Source organism: Triturus cristatus, chromosome 4_2 (genome assembly GCF_964204655.1).
Source record: "Triturus cristatus chromosome 4_2, aTriCri1.1, whole genome shotgun sequence".
In the NCBI taxonomy this organism is placed as follows: Eukaryota; Metazoa; Chordata; class Amphibia; order Caudata; family Salamandridae; genus Triturus; species Triturus cristatus.
The window spans coordinates 546,909,397-546,927,573 of NC_140586.1; the positions used below are offsets into that span (position 1 = coordinate 546,909,397).

The 18,177-nt window shown below is 43.3% G+C and overlaps 1 protein-coding gene across 1 annotated transcript in view; it reads right to left on the minus strand.

The window, feature by feature from the left end:
- Window positions 1-18,177, minus strand: part of HFM1 (helicase for meiosis 1) — a 3,754,865-nt gene that overhangs the window by 1,699,632 nt on the left and 2,037,056 nt on the right. The window contains exon 23 of the mRNA XM_085599940.1: window positions 7,333-7,430. Coding sequence (XP_085456066.1) covers window positions 7,333-7,430 — 98 coding nt within the window. The remainder of the gene's footprint in view (window positions 1-7,332; window positions 7,431-18,177) is intronic.

An 18,177-nucleotide genomic window follows, 5' to 3' on the forward strand; every position in this document is an offset into this window, starting at 1 on the left:
GCTTTTTTTAAACATTTGTGTGATTTTTAAATACTTTGGAATTCTGTTAACATTTGGGGCACTTTATGCTCACCAGCGCGCTGACACCCGAGCAGTCACTCACGACGTGTGCGTGCTTCGAGGGCTGGCAGAGGCGGCCATCTTGGGGGAACTTAGGTTAGCAGCCTAGCACTTTAGATGCCGGGCTATTTAGGGAGACGCTGGCGCGAGCGCGCGCAGCAGGCGCGCCGCGGGCCTGCCCAAGGCAAGCCCATCTGCGCCCGTCTGCGCTCGGGCCGCGCATAGCGCCCCAACCCCTGGATCCTTGATTACAGATGAGAGTGTAGAATACTCCTACTCTAGAGAGGTGTTATTGGAATTGAAGGGGTTATTTAACAACGCTGATTGCCTCAGTTTGGCTATGGGCTCTGGGCTTCCTATGCCAAGTGGGTCCTGTTTGAATTGCAATATGGCGCTCCCCAACATTCTTTATCAACAGGTTAAAACCAAGAAGGCCCACAATATACGGGTTGGCTCTTTGGTTACAACTATTAGATGTATTTTAATGAACGCTAGATCATTGGTAAAACATAGCATTGAATGCGCTAATTTGATGGAGGAGAATGGTATAAAGTTAGCTTTCATTACTGAAACATGGACGGACGAGGCGTCCGGTCCGGATCTGGTGAAAGCCACCCCACCTGGATTCCAGTGCGAGGTCCTTAACAGACCAAACAGGAGGGGAGGCGGGTTGGCTATTATTTACCATAACTCTTCATGGAACTTTTAAACCGGTAAATTTGCCCACTTGCGAAGCACTTACTTTCAACCTCAGCCTAACACATCATCACTCCCTCAAATGCACATTACTATATAGGCCACCAGGCCACTAGACATGCTTTTTTCCCTTCCCTGGGGAATTTACTGGAAGAAGCCCTTCTGTGTGACTCATATACCATCCTGAGAGATTTTAACTTTCATCTTGAAATTCCCAATGACCCGGAGACAGCTAGGTTATTGGAATTGATGGACTCCGCAGAGCTCACACAGTATGTTAGAGGAGCCTCCCACCTAGCGGGTCACACTTTGGACGGTGTTTTCTCTATTTAACCAGGGTTGTCTTTTGTGGGACTACTGCCCCTGGTCTGGTCTAATCATGCTGCGGCTCTATTTGATTTTAACTTGGAGAGTCAGAGGTTTAAGGTAGGGACTCTAGAGAACAGATCGAAAACCGAGCCTGGAATAGGGTAGACGCGGGGATCTTGCATGAAGTCCTGACCACTTCAGCTGGCCATGTAACGCTGGGCACTGAAGAAGCGGTAGCGTCATACACTAGATGGCTCTCGCATGCATGCGAGGAAATAGCCCCTCGGAAATCTATTATTCCGAAAAGAGCTCTTCCCTTGGCCCCATGGTACACAGAAGAAATAAAAAAGCATAAGTGTACTTGTAAACGGCTGGAGCGGAATTGGAGGAAAGGGTACCTTGACACTGATAAGGGACTATATGAAGCCAGCCTGCAAAGATATAAGCAAGTGGTTCGGTTGGCCAAACAGATATATTATTCATCTCAAATCCAAATGGCCAAGAACTCCTCTAGAGAGCTCTTTTATACGGTGTCCAAGTTGGCTTCTCTGAGACCTTCCACTATCCAGTCCAGCCCTAAGCTCTGTGAAGAGATTGCCACATTCTTTCGAACACAGGTCACAAATATATTTTCAGACCTTTCTGATCTAAATAACGATGCCTCGACTGAAGTTATTGAATTGGAACACACAAATTTCCCATTGGTGACCATGAAGGATTATAACCCATTGACAGTGCAGGACACACTGGATCTGTTAATTGGTGCAAAATCTGGCTCACCTTTGGATCCATGCCCTCTGAAAATTATTAAACTGGCCCCTGTCCCTATTGCATGGTGTCTTACCTTTATTTTTAACGATATGTATGAATATGGACAGTTTCCTAAACTTTGGAAGATGGCTTCCATTTTACCTCTTTTAAAAAAAAACAGCCTTGACCCTCACGATCCCAATAACTTTCGGCCAATCTCACGCCTTCCTCTTCCCGCGAAGATGGTGGAAAAGGTGATGAATAGACAACTCAGTACCTTCCCAACACGGTTTCAGAGAAGGATACAGTACTGAGTCAGCCCCGATTAAAGCCACAGAAGAGATGAGATCAGCTGTGGATCAGGGAGGCAGGGCAGCCCTGATCTTGTTAGATCTTTCAGCCGCATTTGATAATGTCCATCATGGGAGGTTGATGGACCATTTAAAATAATGCGGTGTAGTCGGCAAAGCTTGGAAGCTGCTGAATTCTTTTCTAGCCGACAGAAGCCAGATAGTAGCATTGGGGAAAATTCAATCAAAACCTTTCTCACTACCATGTGGTGTCCAGTTTTTAGTGCGTTCGGCTTTGGGATCACCTCGTATGCAGACAATACGCAAATTGTGGTAGCGCTACTACCTGGCAAAGAAACCGGGTTGGATAGGCGCTTCCAGTCTTGTATGGAAGAAGTTGGACGATGGATGGCAGGTAACTGCCTGAGGCTGAACTCGGATAAAACCGAGGTGATTTTGTTTGGAAACAACCCCAATTTTTGGACCCCTTCATGGTGGCCGTCTTCACTGGGGTCTCTCCCCATCCCAGCTAAAAAGGTCAAAAATTTGGGGATCCTGCTAGATGAGAAACTCTCTATGGGAGTTCAGGTCAATGCGGTAGTTTCTAAAACAGGGCATGTTTTAAGAACAGTGAGAAAGGTATTAAATCTCCTACCGCTTGACTGTCGCAAAACAGTGGTTACGGCATTGGTTTTATCAAGGCTGGACTATTGCAACAGTTTATACTTAAACATCCAGCAAAAACTGTTGCATAAGCTCCAGATGCTCCAAAATGCCGCGGCCAGACTCCTTACAGGTACCCCAAAATTTGCCTCGATCTCCAATGTGATAAAAAAACTGCACTGGCTCCCGGTTAGAAACCGGATACAGTTCAAATCACTATGCATGGTGTTCAAGGCATTGCATGGAGAGGGATCTGACCCCCTTAAAAGCCAATTCCAGTGGTATAAACCAATGCGCATGCTTCGATCATTAGAAGCAAAACTGATTGTTATTCCGCCAACAAAAAAAGCCCACTGGGGTGGTCGAAGCTTTACGTACTGTGCAGCAAAGGCCTGGAATGAGCTCCCATTCCATTTGAGAAATGCAAAGAATCTGTTGAGTTTTAGAAAGGACTTGAAGACCTGGCTTTTTGATAAATAATCCCGCTTGCCCTGGCCTTGTCTAAAGAGAAGTATTTCAGCGCCAGGACACCTTCGGGTAATCATGCGATTTAAAAATCACCTTAACATAACATAACATAACATATGCTCTCTTGCTTTCTCCCAAAGGTTGTGCATCTCTTACAGGCCACCCAAGAACCCTTTGGGATCCAAACTGACTGCTTTCAGCATATCAGTTTCTGTATCACTTCAAGCTCACAGACACAAACCCAGTTTTCATCAACCCAGAATCCTTTAGGAAATTTAAACAGTGGATGAGGCAGCACACTGCCTGCGTGCCAGTACTAATCCTCCTTATGCATGCTGGTAGATGCAGTGCCCAATAGTGTCCCTACTTACAATTAATCAAGTCTTTTCCTTCCATTGTTGGCACAATTGGATATTGTTGCACACTTGTATTGTGCGAGCTATAGTGCTAGCTGGCATTTACTAGCATGGTACAATCCATTAGTTTGGGTGTGATTGGCAAACACCTTTGAGTATATCTGGTTCTGTATCAATCCAAAGCTTACCAAAGAAGGCATCTAAGATTGCCTGTGTACAAGAGAATGCAGACACAGGGGCTATTTATCGATACAAAAGAAAATAAGCATTCCAAGATGTGCACTGCTCATGTAGATGAACGCATGGTGGCCATCCTGAAATTATTATTTTTTTGCTTGAACAAGCATCACTGAAAGATGCCCACTGCACCTGCGGGTACATGTGCACTCCTCCTTGTGAATATCTGCAGGCATTATATGGATCCAGAGAATTTTCTATAGCAATTCCCTCACATGTCTGAAGGTGACGCTGTGTGCCACCACCTTAATCAATCGCACCTGGGATATGACATCGGGACCACCATACCTGTGCCACCACCGTGCGCTGACTTCAGTGTCTTTCTGATCTCTGTCTGTGCCGTCAGACATGAAGCCCACAGACACCCGAATATGCGAGTGCACAAATATCTCTAGATTGGGACTTTATTAATGGACCGTATGAGTCCATTCAACAGACCTGGGAGGAGGGGAGGGTTGTTGAGGAATCTGCTGTTGGATACAGTCTCTAACATAAAAGGCGCAACAGAAGGTAAGCAACTTGTTCTTTTGATAGAGACTTCTAACCCCAGATTCCTCACCTTGTCAATAGATACCAAAGCAATATCTCCCCAGGGGGTGGATCTATGATGTGTATTACTCGGACCAGGAAATCCTGTAGGACAGATCGGGAGTTGTGCCCATCCTGCCGGACCTGGCTTTCCAGGCAACAGTGCTTCATGAATATACGGAGGGACACCCACATTGCAACCTGGCAGATATGCAAGACTGGTGCACCAAGTCCCACCACACTGTTAGCAGCCTTGGTTCTGGTGGAATGAGCATGGAAGGAGATCAACCCATTTAAAAAACATATCACAACAGGTGATTTGAAAAGAGTTGTTTCTGCAACTGTAGAAAAGCTGAAAGGGCAGAATGATAACCTTCAACTGTCAGAATGATAACCCTTAACTGTCACAACAGCAAGGCCATGCTGAGCTAAGCAGAGACAAAACAATAAAATGTAAGACAACTTTGCCTGTAAAGGCTGAATGTCCCGACAGAACCACCAGACAACAAACTTTTCCTGGTGTTCCACATATACAGCTCTAGTGGGGCTATTCCTAATTACCAGGATGACATCAACTACTTCAATAGAAAGACTGAAGGTCATCAATTGTCACTCATTCATTTGCCACTCACAGAAGTGTAGGTTTTGCAGGCTTGGATGCAGGATCCGACCCTGCTGCTGTGACTGGAGGCTCCCCCAAAGAGCAGCTGAACTGGAGGACATATGCTTGTGCCCATGGCCAGAATTTCCAGATACCACACGCCCCTTGCACAGTCCAGAGTCACTAAGATGAATTAGGCTTGTTCTCTATTGATCTTTTTCAATACTCTGCGCAGGAAAGGTAGGAGCTGACTTGCCAATGAGCAAAAACGTGGATACTGCAAGTTCTCTGCAGTGGCTGCTTGCCAAGGTTCTCATCGTAGTTGGATGATGCCCTTAGCCACCTCCGAGGGTAACTGCTATTCATGATCTTTTAGGCCATGCCAGCTGTGTTCATCCAGCCTTGCATTTAAAGATCCAGAATTGAGTACTGGTTGTCCCTGGGGAACTGGACGCTGATTGCTTGCTCCTCTGCCTCTACCTCAAAAGGATGGAGAGGTCTGCTGCTGCTGAGGTATATTCTGGTATTATGCTATCGTCCTGCTCTCCTTGAACTGCTCCAGGTTGAATTCAGCCTTGTCTCCAAACAAGCGTGTCCTGTCTAATGGCTGAATGGATATTGCCTAAAAAAACTGTTGACTGCAGCCAGGCCTGATGGAGAATGGCGATGCTGGTGCCAATGCCCCACCCAATAGAATCGGTGATGTCCAACTCACGATTAATTGTAAATTTGGCCACATCTGGACTGATCTTTATGGCTTGGCTCAGGACAGGTCAGAGGTCTTTTGGGACGCCTGGGAGGACTTGAGCCACCAAATCCCAAAGAGCGTGGGAATCGCATCCCAGGAGGCAGTTGGCAGTCACAGATCTGAGAGCCAAGCTGGTGGAAGAAAATAAACTTTTCCTAAAGGTCTTCACTCATTTGATCTCCCTATCAGTGGGGAGTAGTCAGCAAAGTATTCAGATTTGTCGTCTTGTAGACGCCTACAACACCAAGCTTTCAGGGTAGGGGCGCTACAACCAAAAACAGGGTCGGAAAGCAGGAGGTCAAAAACTTCAGCTTCCCTATGCCTTACCGTAGGGTAAGAAGTGCTCTCCTCTGTGGCAGGACTGGGTGTGAGAGGAATACCGCTTTAGGAGAAGTATCAATGCCATTGGCCTCTTGAAGGTGGTCATACCAATTTTCCTTCTTGTATGGTTGCCCAATTTCAACACACGCATCGTAATCATTATTCGAACCAAACAAGGATTTCAATGTATCTGTCCTTCCTTGCGAAGGTGGCAAGTCAAAAGGAGGAGGTGGCACTGCAATGGAAGTCGAGCGCAGCCTCGGTCGAGGTCGTAGCAACGTCGACCTGGAGTCAGGGAGCACAATGAGTACCTCTTCCTCTGGCATCTATGGAGACCACATCAGCATTGAGGCTCCATGAACCGGTGTGGAGAGTGGAGCCAGAGGGAGAATTAGAACAGGAGCTGGAGGAAGCCCAGTGGTGGATTTGGAGGGTCCAACTGACCCCTAGGCCAAACCTACCGGCAGTACTCCATAAGGGGGGCCTCTCGACTCCTTGGGGCATAAAAAATCACCAGAGAAGCAGTCAGTAGGGATCCTAAGAGTTGGGGCATTGCCTCACTAGACTCTTTGATCTGCTTCTGTGTCACAGAAGGCCCCAGAAACTTGGTTTGTGCAAGAGCAAGATGCGGAATAGGGTCAGATGATGATTGAATTGAGGAGCAAGATTGAGTGGCATGGTAATACCCTCGTGCCTCCTCAGGTTAATGTAAGTGGCAGAAAGGGGCCTAGTCCCAGTATGACTTTTTGTGTTTTTTCTTTGACTTACCCGAAGACTTGGAGAACAGTGCTGACTGACCTCAGCAACGACTCCTGCAACTTCTGGACTGGGTTGTTATTTTACAAGTGATTTTTACTGTGCTTGTTTATTTCTCACTTTCAAATTCAGCCACTTCTGTACAGGAGTATTCTGTTGGTTATCAAACAAATATTGTCATTTAAGTAGCTTCCCCATGCTATTAAGGGACGTTTTGTAGATATTGGAATAGTCAAAAAAACACTTGAAATCCTGGAGCCATGAAGTACTATTAGTCTGCTAAGAAAACTAGTGTTTTTAGGTGAAATAAAATGATGCAATAAAACAAACAGTTAAATTATCCATGTAAAAATACCATTGGGGAAAGACCTGTAGCTGAGGATTCTACACAAAGTTCCCAAAACAAAATATACACCATTCATCAACTAAATAAAGCAATAATTACTCACATTTTATCTACTCATTAACGTACATTGCATTTAGGCGAGGTAACAAGTGAACAAAAACAGAAGAAAGAATGTGAAAATAAGATCCATAAGACTCACGTACATTTGGTAACTCTTATTCCATTTCGAAAAATCTTTGCTGAATCTTGAGTTAATGTAAAGTCTTGAATGGAAATGCATCCTAGCTGAGCCTGAATAAGACTTAAGGAAGAAGACTTACAGTTACAATATTAATTTCAGCATTTCTGTAAATAAAGCATTGTCATAGCCAACGGACAACCACCTGTTTGATTGTGAAAGCTATATTAGTACATCTGTGTTAGAATTTGAGTTTCTGGTTGCCAGAGATATGCACCATGTCTAAGCAAGAACAATAATCCTAGTCAGGATAAGTCACAAACTCACCCTAAATTAACCTGTGCTCACCCTCTAATAGCTTGGCAAAGAGCATTCAGGCTTGACTTAATAGGCAATGAGTAAAGTAGTTGAGTTATCCTTCAAACAGCAAAACAGAGAAAACACCACACAAAAAGATTCCATATCATGTTAGAAAAATAGATCTTAATTTAATTTAAAAAAAAAACAAGTAGTACTTGAGATATGCATTTTTAAAGAATAGACTGCAAGATAGCACTTAGAAGCAATACGCAACTATTTGGGATATCTGGCCTTGCTGGACTGGAACAAATTCAAACGTTTAGGCAGACCGCAATAGAGCACGGGCCGGTTGCAGGGACACAATTTTATCCACTGACAAAGTACCTTGTTGCTTTTAATATGAGATGCAGGGTGCAAGCAAGGCAATGCGACAGCCCACAGGTGGTGCATTCATTTTCTTCTCACAATGCATCGGTAAGGCATCGGTTCCAAGGACGATGCTCTAGTTTTGAAGGCAATGCACCGGTTCTGCTCCCGCAATGGTGGCGATGCATCGGTTCTACTCCCACAACAGAGGATGCGTCAGTGCTGAAGCAAACACCGTAGGCCCACTTCCAATGGTCCAGGTGTAGGAGCAGGGTAGCTGGAAGTCTTTTATGTCCCTGAAACTACAGATCAGGTGGCCGGCCAGCTGGCTCTTGGAGGGACTCTGGGTTCTGCGGACAAGAGAGGCAGGTCCAGTCCTTCTCACTCAGGCAAAGGGGGCAGCAGGCAGCAGGTAAGCATAGCAAGAAAGTAGTTTTTCCACAGCAGCAGTTCAGCAGAGAGGCAGTCCTTCTTCTTGGCAGGGTATCATCAGGTTTAGGACTTTACCGAGTTCCTAGGGTCTGAAGTCCAGTTCTGATACCTAGTGGTGCTTTTGAAGAGAAGGAGACTTAAAAGAAGGGCTCTGAAGTGCACAGAGGTCCTCCCATCCTGTCCTGGCTCCAGGCTCACTACAGGGAGCTATGCAGCCCTTTGTGTGGGGACAGGACACAGCCTATTTAGGTATATGTGTGAGGCTGTGTCCAGCTCCTCCCTCCCATCCTCCCAGGATGAGTCATCAAAGCCCATCAATTCACACCTAACCTCCTTTTGTGTGGGGCTGTCTAGGGTAATACACAAAGCCCAGCTGTCTCCCACCCCAGACTGATCAGAGACAGGCAGCATGCACATATGGCTAAGAGCAGGAAAATGCCAATCGTCTAAAAGTGGCATTTTCGAAATTGTAATGATAAATTTGACTTTACCCTTAAATAGGATTTATCAAAACACTTCCATAGGTATTAAACATGATAGCTCTACTCCCTCTCAAATAGAGATTACAGCTTATTAAATGTAATAAGGAATCCCAATGTTATCCTATGAGAGAGTTAGGCCTCACAGTAGTGAAAAACAAATTAGAGAGTTTTCCACTACCTGGACATGTAAAACTTAAAAGTACATGTCCTACCGTTTAAGTAAATAGCACCTAGCCCTATAGGCTACCTAGGGCCTACCTTAGGGGTGACATTTGTGTGATAAAAGGGGTGTTTAAGGCTTGGCACAGGGTTTTAAATGCAGTATAAACTGCACACATAGGCTCTGCAGTGGCAGGCCTGAGACATGTTGAAAGGGCTACTTGAGTGGGTGGCACAATTAGTGCGGCACACCCACTAGTAGAATTTAATCTACAGGCCCTGACCACTACAACTCCAACCCCTGAAGGTGAACCCCTGAAACTGACTGTACCTACCTTAATACATCTCTTACTTTTCCTCTCATAGGATTGCATTGTGCATAGAAGCGCACAAGTTTGAACGTTTTACTTACCTGTGAAAATTTCTAACAAAAGCAGTACTTTCTTTTGAACGAAGTTCTTGATTTAACAAAATATCTAAAGCAAGTATTATTGTTCTACTTTGGTCTCACATTTATTCTTTGAGTATGTGTCTCATGTAGGCCTGGGCTAAATTTCCGTTCCGCTTGCGGAAATTGCGATAATTTGACATTTTCGCGTTCCGCGGAGAGCGTGAAAATGTCAAAATTTCCACATTCCGCAGCTTAGCGATAATTTGTTTCTTGCTCGCGCTGTAAAATAATACATTCTCGCGCGCGCGCGATCGGCTTACCTGAAACCCCGCGTTCGCCGACAAGTTTTCCCGATCCGGTCGCGTTCTCCACGAGATGTTGGATTGTTGGTAGCCATTTGCGCTGTCTCGCGACAGGTCGCGCCCGCAGTAACGTCATGCGTCGCGCGATCACGTCTTTCTTCTTGCGATCATGCACCGCGAGAAGAGTGAAAACAAGATGGCCGCGCCCGCGAGCAACCTCATGGGTAAGTTGGCGAGCCGCGACCACGCAGAAAATACAGCGAACGGGCGGGAAAAAAAACTTCCGCATCTTTGCGATATTTCCGCGTGTTTGCGGAGATTTTTAACATTTTCGCGATAATTTGCGAAAGTCGCTTTCGCAAATTCCGCCCACCTCTAGTCTCATGTATTGCCTTTGTGAGTACAACAAATGCTTAGCACTACCCTCTGATAAGCCTAACTGCTCATCCACATTACCACAAAAGAGAGTGCTAGTATTGTCTGCTTTAGCCTCTGTAAGCCAAATGGGGACCCTTTGAGCTCTCTACACAGTGTACTACTTTTTAGTGTACTATATAGAGAGCCAGCTTCCTACACACCCATAGTAAACAGAGTGTACATAGAAGTGCGACAATACATAACGTATTAAACATTCTTATTGAACAATCCAGGGGAGATGCCTTGTAGCCCTCTGGTGATTAGGGGTTATTGACTTGAAAGTTTGACACAAAAAATTCAAAATACAGTTCATAATTCTCAATTCGCACATTAGATCTCGTCAGGATGTTGATGAGGCCGCTGAAAAGGTGGTGCACTTGGATGTTTGATTGCCAACCTGTTGAATAAGAGCTATGTTTGTTGGTTAGTTTAGGGGTCTGTTTTTCCACATTCATTTGCACAATTTTTTGTGAGACACCAGAAGGCGGCCACAGTCCGCGTATATTATTTTGTAAGTGGGCTATTGTTTATGGGACACATTCATTTTTATGGATTGTTGCCCCCTTCGTGATAATTCTTTACATGCTTGCACTACTACCGCTATTCTGGTGGCTTATCGCCGTTATGCGGTTGTTGAAGTTCCTCTCACAGCCTGGGAGCACCAGATTTGGCTTAATGGCACCCTACCCCATCCTTTTTGTTTTTGTTCATATGGGCCGCTTAAGTATTTATGGGGCCACATGGCCTGTTTTGGCTGGTTTTACTCCACATTCTAAATACATGAATACAAATGTGGCAGACGTTTGTCTGTTGTATGGTCAGCTAGTTCTTCTGTATAGACGTCTGATCCAATTTGCTGCCCGTGCTTTTCTAGTGGCCCCACCTGGACAGGCTGCCCGTGCTTTTCTAGCTGCCCCACCGGGACAGGCTGCACATGGTGAAGTGCTTATGAATAGCCCTGTTATGATTAATTCGGGAATGAGCAAATGTCCTCAGAATCATGTGGACAAGCCATTTTGGATTGCCCAGAAAATTGAACAGCTTAATGCAGTCTTCCCTCTTATAGGTCCTGAGAAGAAGCACAGGATCCTTACCTAGTCTTGTAATTCCTCCTTTAGCTGACTGCAACTCCTGCGGGACAGTGTTTGCCTCAGAGTATACACTATGTTATGGCACCCCCTTGATGAGCGTTCTTCCGAGCATTCTCAAACAGGTACAGAATGAACATGGGGCAGGTACTGCCCTAGATCTGGGTATGAAGTTGCTGGGTATTTTTCCTGTAGTCTACGGAATGATTCTTTCTAATGGTAAGGTGAAGCAGTGGCTTTGATGGTTAATCTTTGATGGTCACTGCCTTTTGGCGGTGTCTGACATTGATTTCCTATTATTATCACGGCTGTTTATACGTCCTTAGGATGCAATAATTTGGGGGTTCTACCTTCTCTTCAGTCCCAGGGTAAGCCCCCTCCTGAAAAGGAGGGATGTCCAGTCTTTCCTAAGAAGACATGGGACAAAAATAAGCGGACGCCTAGGTCTTGCAGTGGTTCGTCACCACCGGACGCTTCTGTGCGTAGATATGATTTACGTGACTGCTCTAAGATTAAAACTCCTGAGTGGTTTCAGGTTCCTGGTCCTCGTTCTCCTCGTTCCTTTCAGGAATTGTCTGATCAACAGTATGACCGAACAGCACAGCAAGATCGCAGATCAGGAGAGTCTGCACAGCCCAATTGGGACCCGTAGCACTATTTTGACGGTAAAGTCAAGAGAGATAAATCACATCCATATAGAGCACTGTTCCAGAAGAAAAAAGGTGTGGCATTGACAGCAAAATATGCCCCAGGCCGTGATAACCCTCCTCCTGGACAGGAGTTGGGTGGTGACTCTCATCGACCGTGCGGTGTAAGTTTTGGTAGAGTGCCAGACACTCTACCCGTTTCTGGAGGCGAACGCAACTGATACCTTCGTAACTGTTGAAACTGCTGTCACCTGCATAGCACCGCCTGATAGACTTTATCATGTAGACATTCAGATTGAAGGTGACATTGAGCGCAACAAAAATTAGGACTGGGCGTAGTTCGTGGAGTTTTGCAACGCGGAACTCAGTGAAGTTACAAAAAAACTCTGCGAAGGTCCGCGAGTAGCGGAGTACGGTGCGAACTGCAGTTTGTGCTGGTATTTCCTACCACTCGGGTAGAAATTCTACCCAAGCGGCAGCTCGCGCTCGCAAATTTACAGTTTGCGATCACAATCTTATCGTTTGCGATTGCGAGCGGGGAAAAAACTCTGCTGCACATCGCGAAGTGGAGTTTTCTGCACTCCGCAAATTGCGCGGAGTGTGGAGTGCAGAAAACACTGTAAACTCCGCAAACGGAGCAACCTTCACCGCCCAAGTCTACCATAAATGCTATTTTTTGGGACAACTTGCCATCTTCTTATGACATTTTACTGGTGGAGGTTGATTGGCCTTCCCCATTTGTTCTTGCGTGTCCTTGAGGCGAAGATGTGATTATGCCTTCCTTTTTGCAATAGGTTCCTGATGAGACTAAGCATTCTTATGCTTCGGGGTGGGCTCTTGCCTTAGCCTCGGCCTTATACAGCAACCAATCTGGTTGGGATAAAAGTTTTCCCTCACATGTTGTGCCTGTTCGCTCTGTTCCTCAGCCACAGCCTCAATATCCAATTAAACGTGACACAAAGGCATCAGTTAAAAAGATTTTGACTCAATTAGAGTATCAGGGTGTTACTGAACCCTGTGTCTCTGCGATAAATAACCTTCTCTTCCTGGTTTTGAAACCTGATGGTTCATGGCACATTGTTTTGGATTATAGACATTTGAATAGTGATGCCCATACTTATGCAGTGCAAAACATCGACACCAAAAACATCCCCATACAACAATATTGAATGATAAATGTCGATGTCAAAAATATCAACATCCTATATTTATAAAGGTAAGTACAAAAATCTCGAAAATAAATATCGATGACATAAATATAGATGTACAAAATATCATTTTATATATTTATATATATATATTCACTGAAAAAACCTTAGGTTTCATGCACGTTATAGTTAGTAATTGGCATTTAAAAAACCTTTGAAATTCACTGAAAAAAACATGGGTTTCATGCATGTTATAGTTAGGAATTGGCATTTAAAAAACATTAGAAATTCACTGAAAAAAACATAGGTTTCAGGGGTGTTATAGTTAGCTGGACATTTCCCTCATACAAAACCCTAGAAATTCCCCTGTTATAGTTAGTTCAGCTAACTATAACTCGCGCCCCCGCAATGCACTGCTGATGACGTCACATATTACATCACTCATGACATGGTCAGTGACATCACTGATGACATCACTGATGACATCTCAAATGACATCACTGATGACATCACTGATGACATCATCTATGTGATAAATTAGTACACCTTCTCACACCCTAATATAACTTTTGATACACCAACTCAAAATTTCAGACGGCCATTTTGAAAACCATAGATACTCCAATACCAATAACTACGTACCCACTCATTGACTCTTAGGTCTACATGCACCTCCACTCACTCACCTGTACAGTCACTCATACTTACAGTCACTCCGTACAAGACTATCATATGCATTTATACACATATATAGACTCACCTATACAGTTAAATACACTCAAGTTCACTTACTCATAAAAATACTAAAAAATGTTGACACTCTTATTCAATCACTAGTACAAGCATACAGCCAGTCCCGCAATCACACACTCTCACATATAGATAGTTATTTACTCTTATACACATATACACTGTTTCACATATGTAGTTACTGTCACATGTACAACTGAGATATACATTCAATCACTAACACACCCTTACATACACTCACCCAACCATACAGTCCATCACAGTTGCACTCTTAAAACCATGCACCCATAGAATCACCCACTCACACATCTATGCACAGAGTCACACACACCCCACCCACACACACACTCAGGCACCCATACAGATACTCAGACAACCAATCAAGAACCCATAGAGACACTCATATTGCTATTCACAGAACCATGCAGCCGCTTATACACCAACAGAGAGACAGATACACACATTCACACAGTTTAGTCACTAGTCTGCAGTAAGATACATTTAATGACTCACTTATAGAGTCAGTTACGCACCTAGAAAATCACCCATTCACACACTTGTACACCCACTTATTCTTCAACAGGCCTTTCCCTATATATATTAAACATATTAAAACTGTTCAGAAACACATACTCAATGGATGACGTCATCAGTGATGTCATCAGTGATGTCATTTGAGATGTCATCAGTGATGTCACTGACCATGTCATGAGTGATGTAATGTGTGACGTCATCAGCAGTGCATTGCGGGGGCGCGAGTTATAGTTAGCTGAACTAACTATAACAGGGGAATTTCTAGGGTTTTGTACGAGGGAAATGTCCAGCTAACTATAACACCCCTGAAACCTATGTTTTTTTCAGTGAAATTCTAAAGTTTTTTAAATGGCAATTCCTATCTATAACATGCATGAAACTTATGGTTTTTTCAGTGAATTTCAAAGGTTTTTTAAATGCCAATTCCTAACTATAACGTGCATGAAACCTATGGTTTTTTCAGTGAATTTCAAAGGTTTTTTAAATGCTAATACCTATCTATAACTTATCTCTGAAGATATCATGAAAAGCATTCTTTTTTAAAAGTAGGGTGCACATTAGTTTTGTGGAAAAGCATCTTTGTGATTGGTTAAGAAAAAGCAGTTTCAACGTGGAGTACATATCATAGGATAAAATTTGCTCAGCTCAACCACACCTGCTACTTGCATTTGGAAGGCACTGTTGGAACTTAAAACAATCGTCAACTTTTAACCTGCAAGTGTCGTTGAATGTTCAAGAAAATGTTACAAAAAAATATCATAAAGTTTTAAAAAATTGATGAACTTTTAACCTGCACGAATTGTAGAATGTTCTAGAAAGTGTGTTGATAGAATACGTTGCACTTCTGACTTCTATGTGTTGTTGAATATTAAAAAAAACGGTTCATATGGAAAATTAAAAAGAAACCAAAAGAGAAGTTTTGAAACCTAAAAGAATCAAGGAACTATTCTAATTTATTCTTTACATGTATTTATGTGTGCAGCAACACAATTATAGACACAACAGCACTAGGAAGAGGAAGAAGCAGGGAGTGGGGGAGGGGAAGATGGGCAGAATGGCACACATGCACAACTACAACATCACAGTGCCTTTTGGAGGTGGTGATTGCCACTTTACAATATCGACTGCTGCGGCTCTTGTAACAGGCCACACCAGAACACAGAGACACACTTACCGCACTTCCTGTACACGGACATGTCCGAGACACCCCGTTCCCCTTGCCGGATAGGCACACCCCTGCACTGACCTGTGAACGACAGACCAGCACACGCCAGTTGTGCATGCAGGAGGATGCGTACGTAGCTACACATCCAGGCTCACTGCCAATGCTGAGGTGACAGCACACTGTGATGTTGCAGGGCTCGTGCCTATCATGCTAAGACAATGACCACAGGGACACACTTACTAACATGTGGGTTTGGGGGGCATTGGAGGTCCTGCAGTTGTTGAGATGAGTCTTCTGGCCCTCATGGGTATCCCTGTATCATGCTCATTGACTCTATGGCACCTGTGTGCAGGTAGTTGTCCTGCTTAACACCAGCAGAAAGCAGGTGTAAAATCCCTGGTGCTAACGTGTCTTATCGCCGGAATTTGTTTCGCATTTCAATTGGTGTGAAAGTTGTGATGTGATTTTTTTCGTGTGCACAACAATATACGAACTGAGCAGTGTATCTCGTCAAGATCCAGCACCTGACGCACTATTCCCAATCAATATAAATACAATGAGATTTCTTAATAGATTTTGTGTGTACACTGTAAGTGCAGCCAATACCTCAGTGCAATACAATACAGGATTTTAGTATTTAGAATAAATCGCAAAGGTGCACCTCGTGTCTTTTTGCACGGGAACGGCTACTCTCCATTTCATTATCAGCACTTTAACGGAAGTAAAGTTGAGATAAATATAACACACTATTCAGAAGTTGGTGCAAACTGCAGATATCACCAGTATTCCAGCGATAAGTGCCCCAAAATTTAACACTATGGTGGACTCCATCAAATAACAGTAATACGAACAAGAAAGAGTCACTCAGCAGTTAAGAGAACAACCAAAAACATGATTAATTTTTTTTTCAAACTTTATTTTTTATAATAATAAATATATGAACGATAAACTATTTTCAAACTTTATTTTTTTATTAACATAAATATAAACAATAAACTAATAAACAAAATGTAACAACAATAATACAAAACAACAAGGCGGAACACTCCTGTGGGAACCACGGATGTCGACGACAGACCTGGAAAATCAGAAAGATTGTTAAAAAAAAACCAACATGGTATTCTCAACAAAATACCACAAGAAACAAATCACAGATATATAAAATGCATACAGCTAACAAAATTGTATAAGTTTAACTTACAAAAACTGTAAATGTTGCCGCTTTAAAATATTTACCGAATATGAGGAATTTTTTTTGCAGAAGGCACCACGCCCACAACGTTTTTCTTCAGTGGTGAAGACATTTTTTACTTTTTCCAAGGGGCAAACAAAGACCAATGCCACCTTCTTCATTCGCAAGATTTGCCAAAGAGTTCTGTTACGAGGGGATCCTAACAAAAAATTCTCGTGCGGCACAGCAAGTATGATGAAACACCTAAGGACCCTTCATCCAAACAATCTTGCACGAGAAGAGTGCAAACAGATGAGAAACACTCCTGTTCTGTATCTGTAAAAAAGAATCACAAATAAATGTATATTAATAACTTTCAAATGTATACTATTCCATTACTGTACAAACACATTTTATATAAAAACTGACTAAGAAACTATAGCCCTGAACCACAAGTGTGACGATCCTTAAAACACTACATGCATAGTGCATACTACTTTGAAGCAGTTCATGCCCTAATGCCTACCTCACTAAAAGACTACATGCTAACTGACTAAATGATTACAGTACTATAAGGAGACACACTGGGTGAGTGACAGGGTGTTTGCTAGAAGTGTATGAATACTAACTAGGGAATTGAAGGTGTGAAAGACAACTGTGTAGGTGATTAGAGGACTGCATCCATACTGCATAGGCATTTAAAGCAGTCCATGTGCTAAGGCCTGGCTCACTGCATGACTACTTGGGTACTGACTGAATGATTAGAGTACAGCAAGGAGAGTGCCTAGGTGAATTTATAAGTGCTAGGCTTTTCGCACAGGGAATGGATTAGTACTTGGTACTGAATGGGTCACTAGAGGAGTGCAAAGGCAGTGACAAGTGCTGGACTGTATGGATACTGACTAGGAAAATGAAAGTGTGAAAGACAAGTGTCTAGGTGGTTAGAAGACTGCATGCATAGTGCATAGGAGTTTGAAGCAGTCCATGTGCTAAGGCCTGGCTCAGTGTATGAATACTTAGGCACTGACTGAATGATTAGAGTACTGCAAAGATAGTATCTTGCTGAATTTATAATATATGAAGCAGTCTATTTGGTTCTTAGAAACTGACTAAATATTCAGACTACTTCTAGGACAGTGCTTAGGTAAAACTTTTAAATTTTCAGTTCTGCCACAGTGAACAGAATAGTACATGGTACTGCACCTTAGTGTCAAACCCTGACTCATTTTATCAATGCATAAGCAAAGACTAGCTTCTAATGCTACTAAAACTTGACAACATGAGAGGTTTTAAATTAGTTATCTGTCAGCAAATACACGATGTTACCAAATGCTTCTCTCACAGTGGTTCTCAAATGCACACAGACTCACAGTGTAATTCTAGACAACAACCACTATACCTAGGAGTTTACCAAAAATCATTCACTACTGTGGAAGTGGTAAGCGAACTGCACACAATCTTCATATTTCAGGACTGCACTTTTGTGTCAAAGCCTGACTCATTTAATCAAAGCATAAG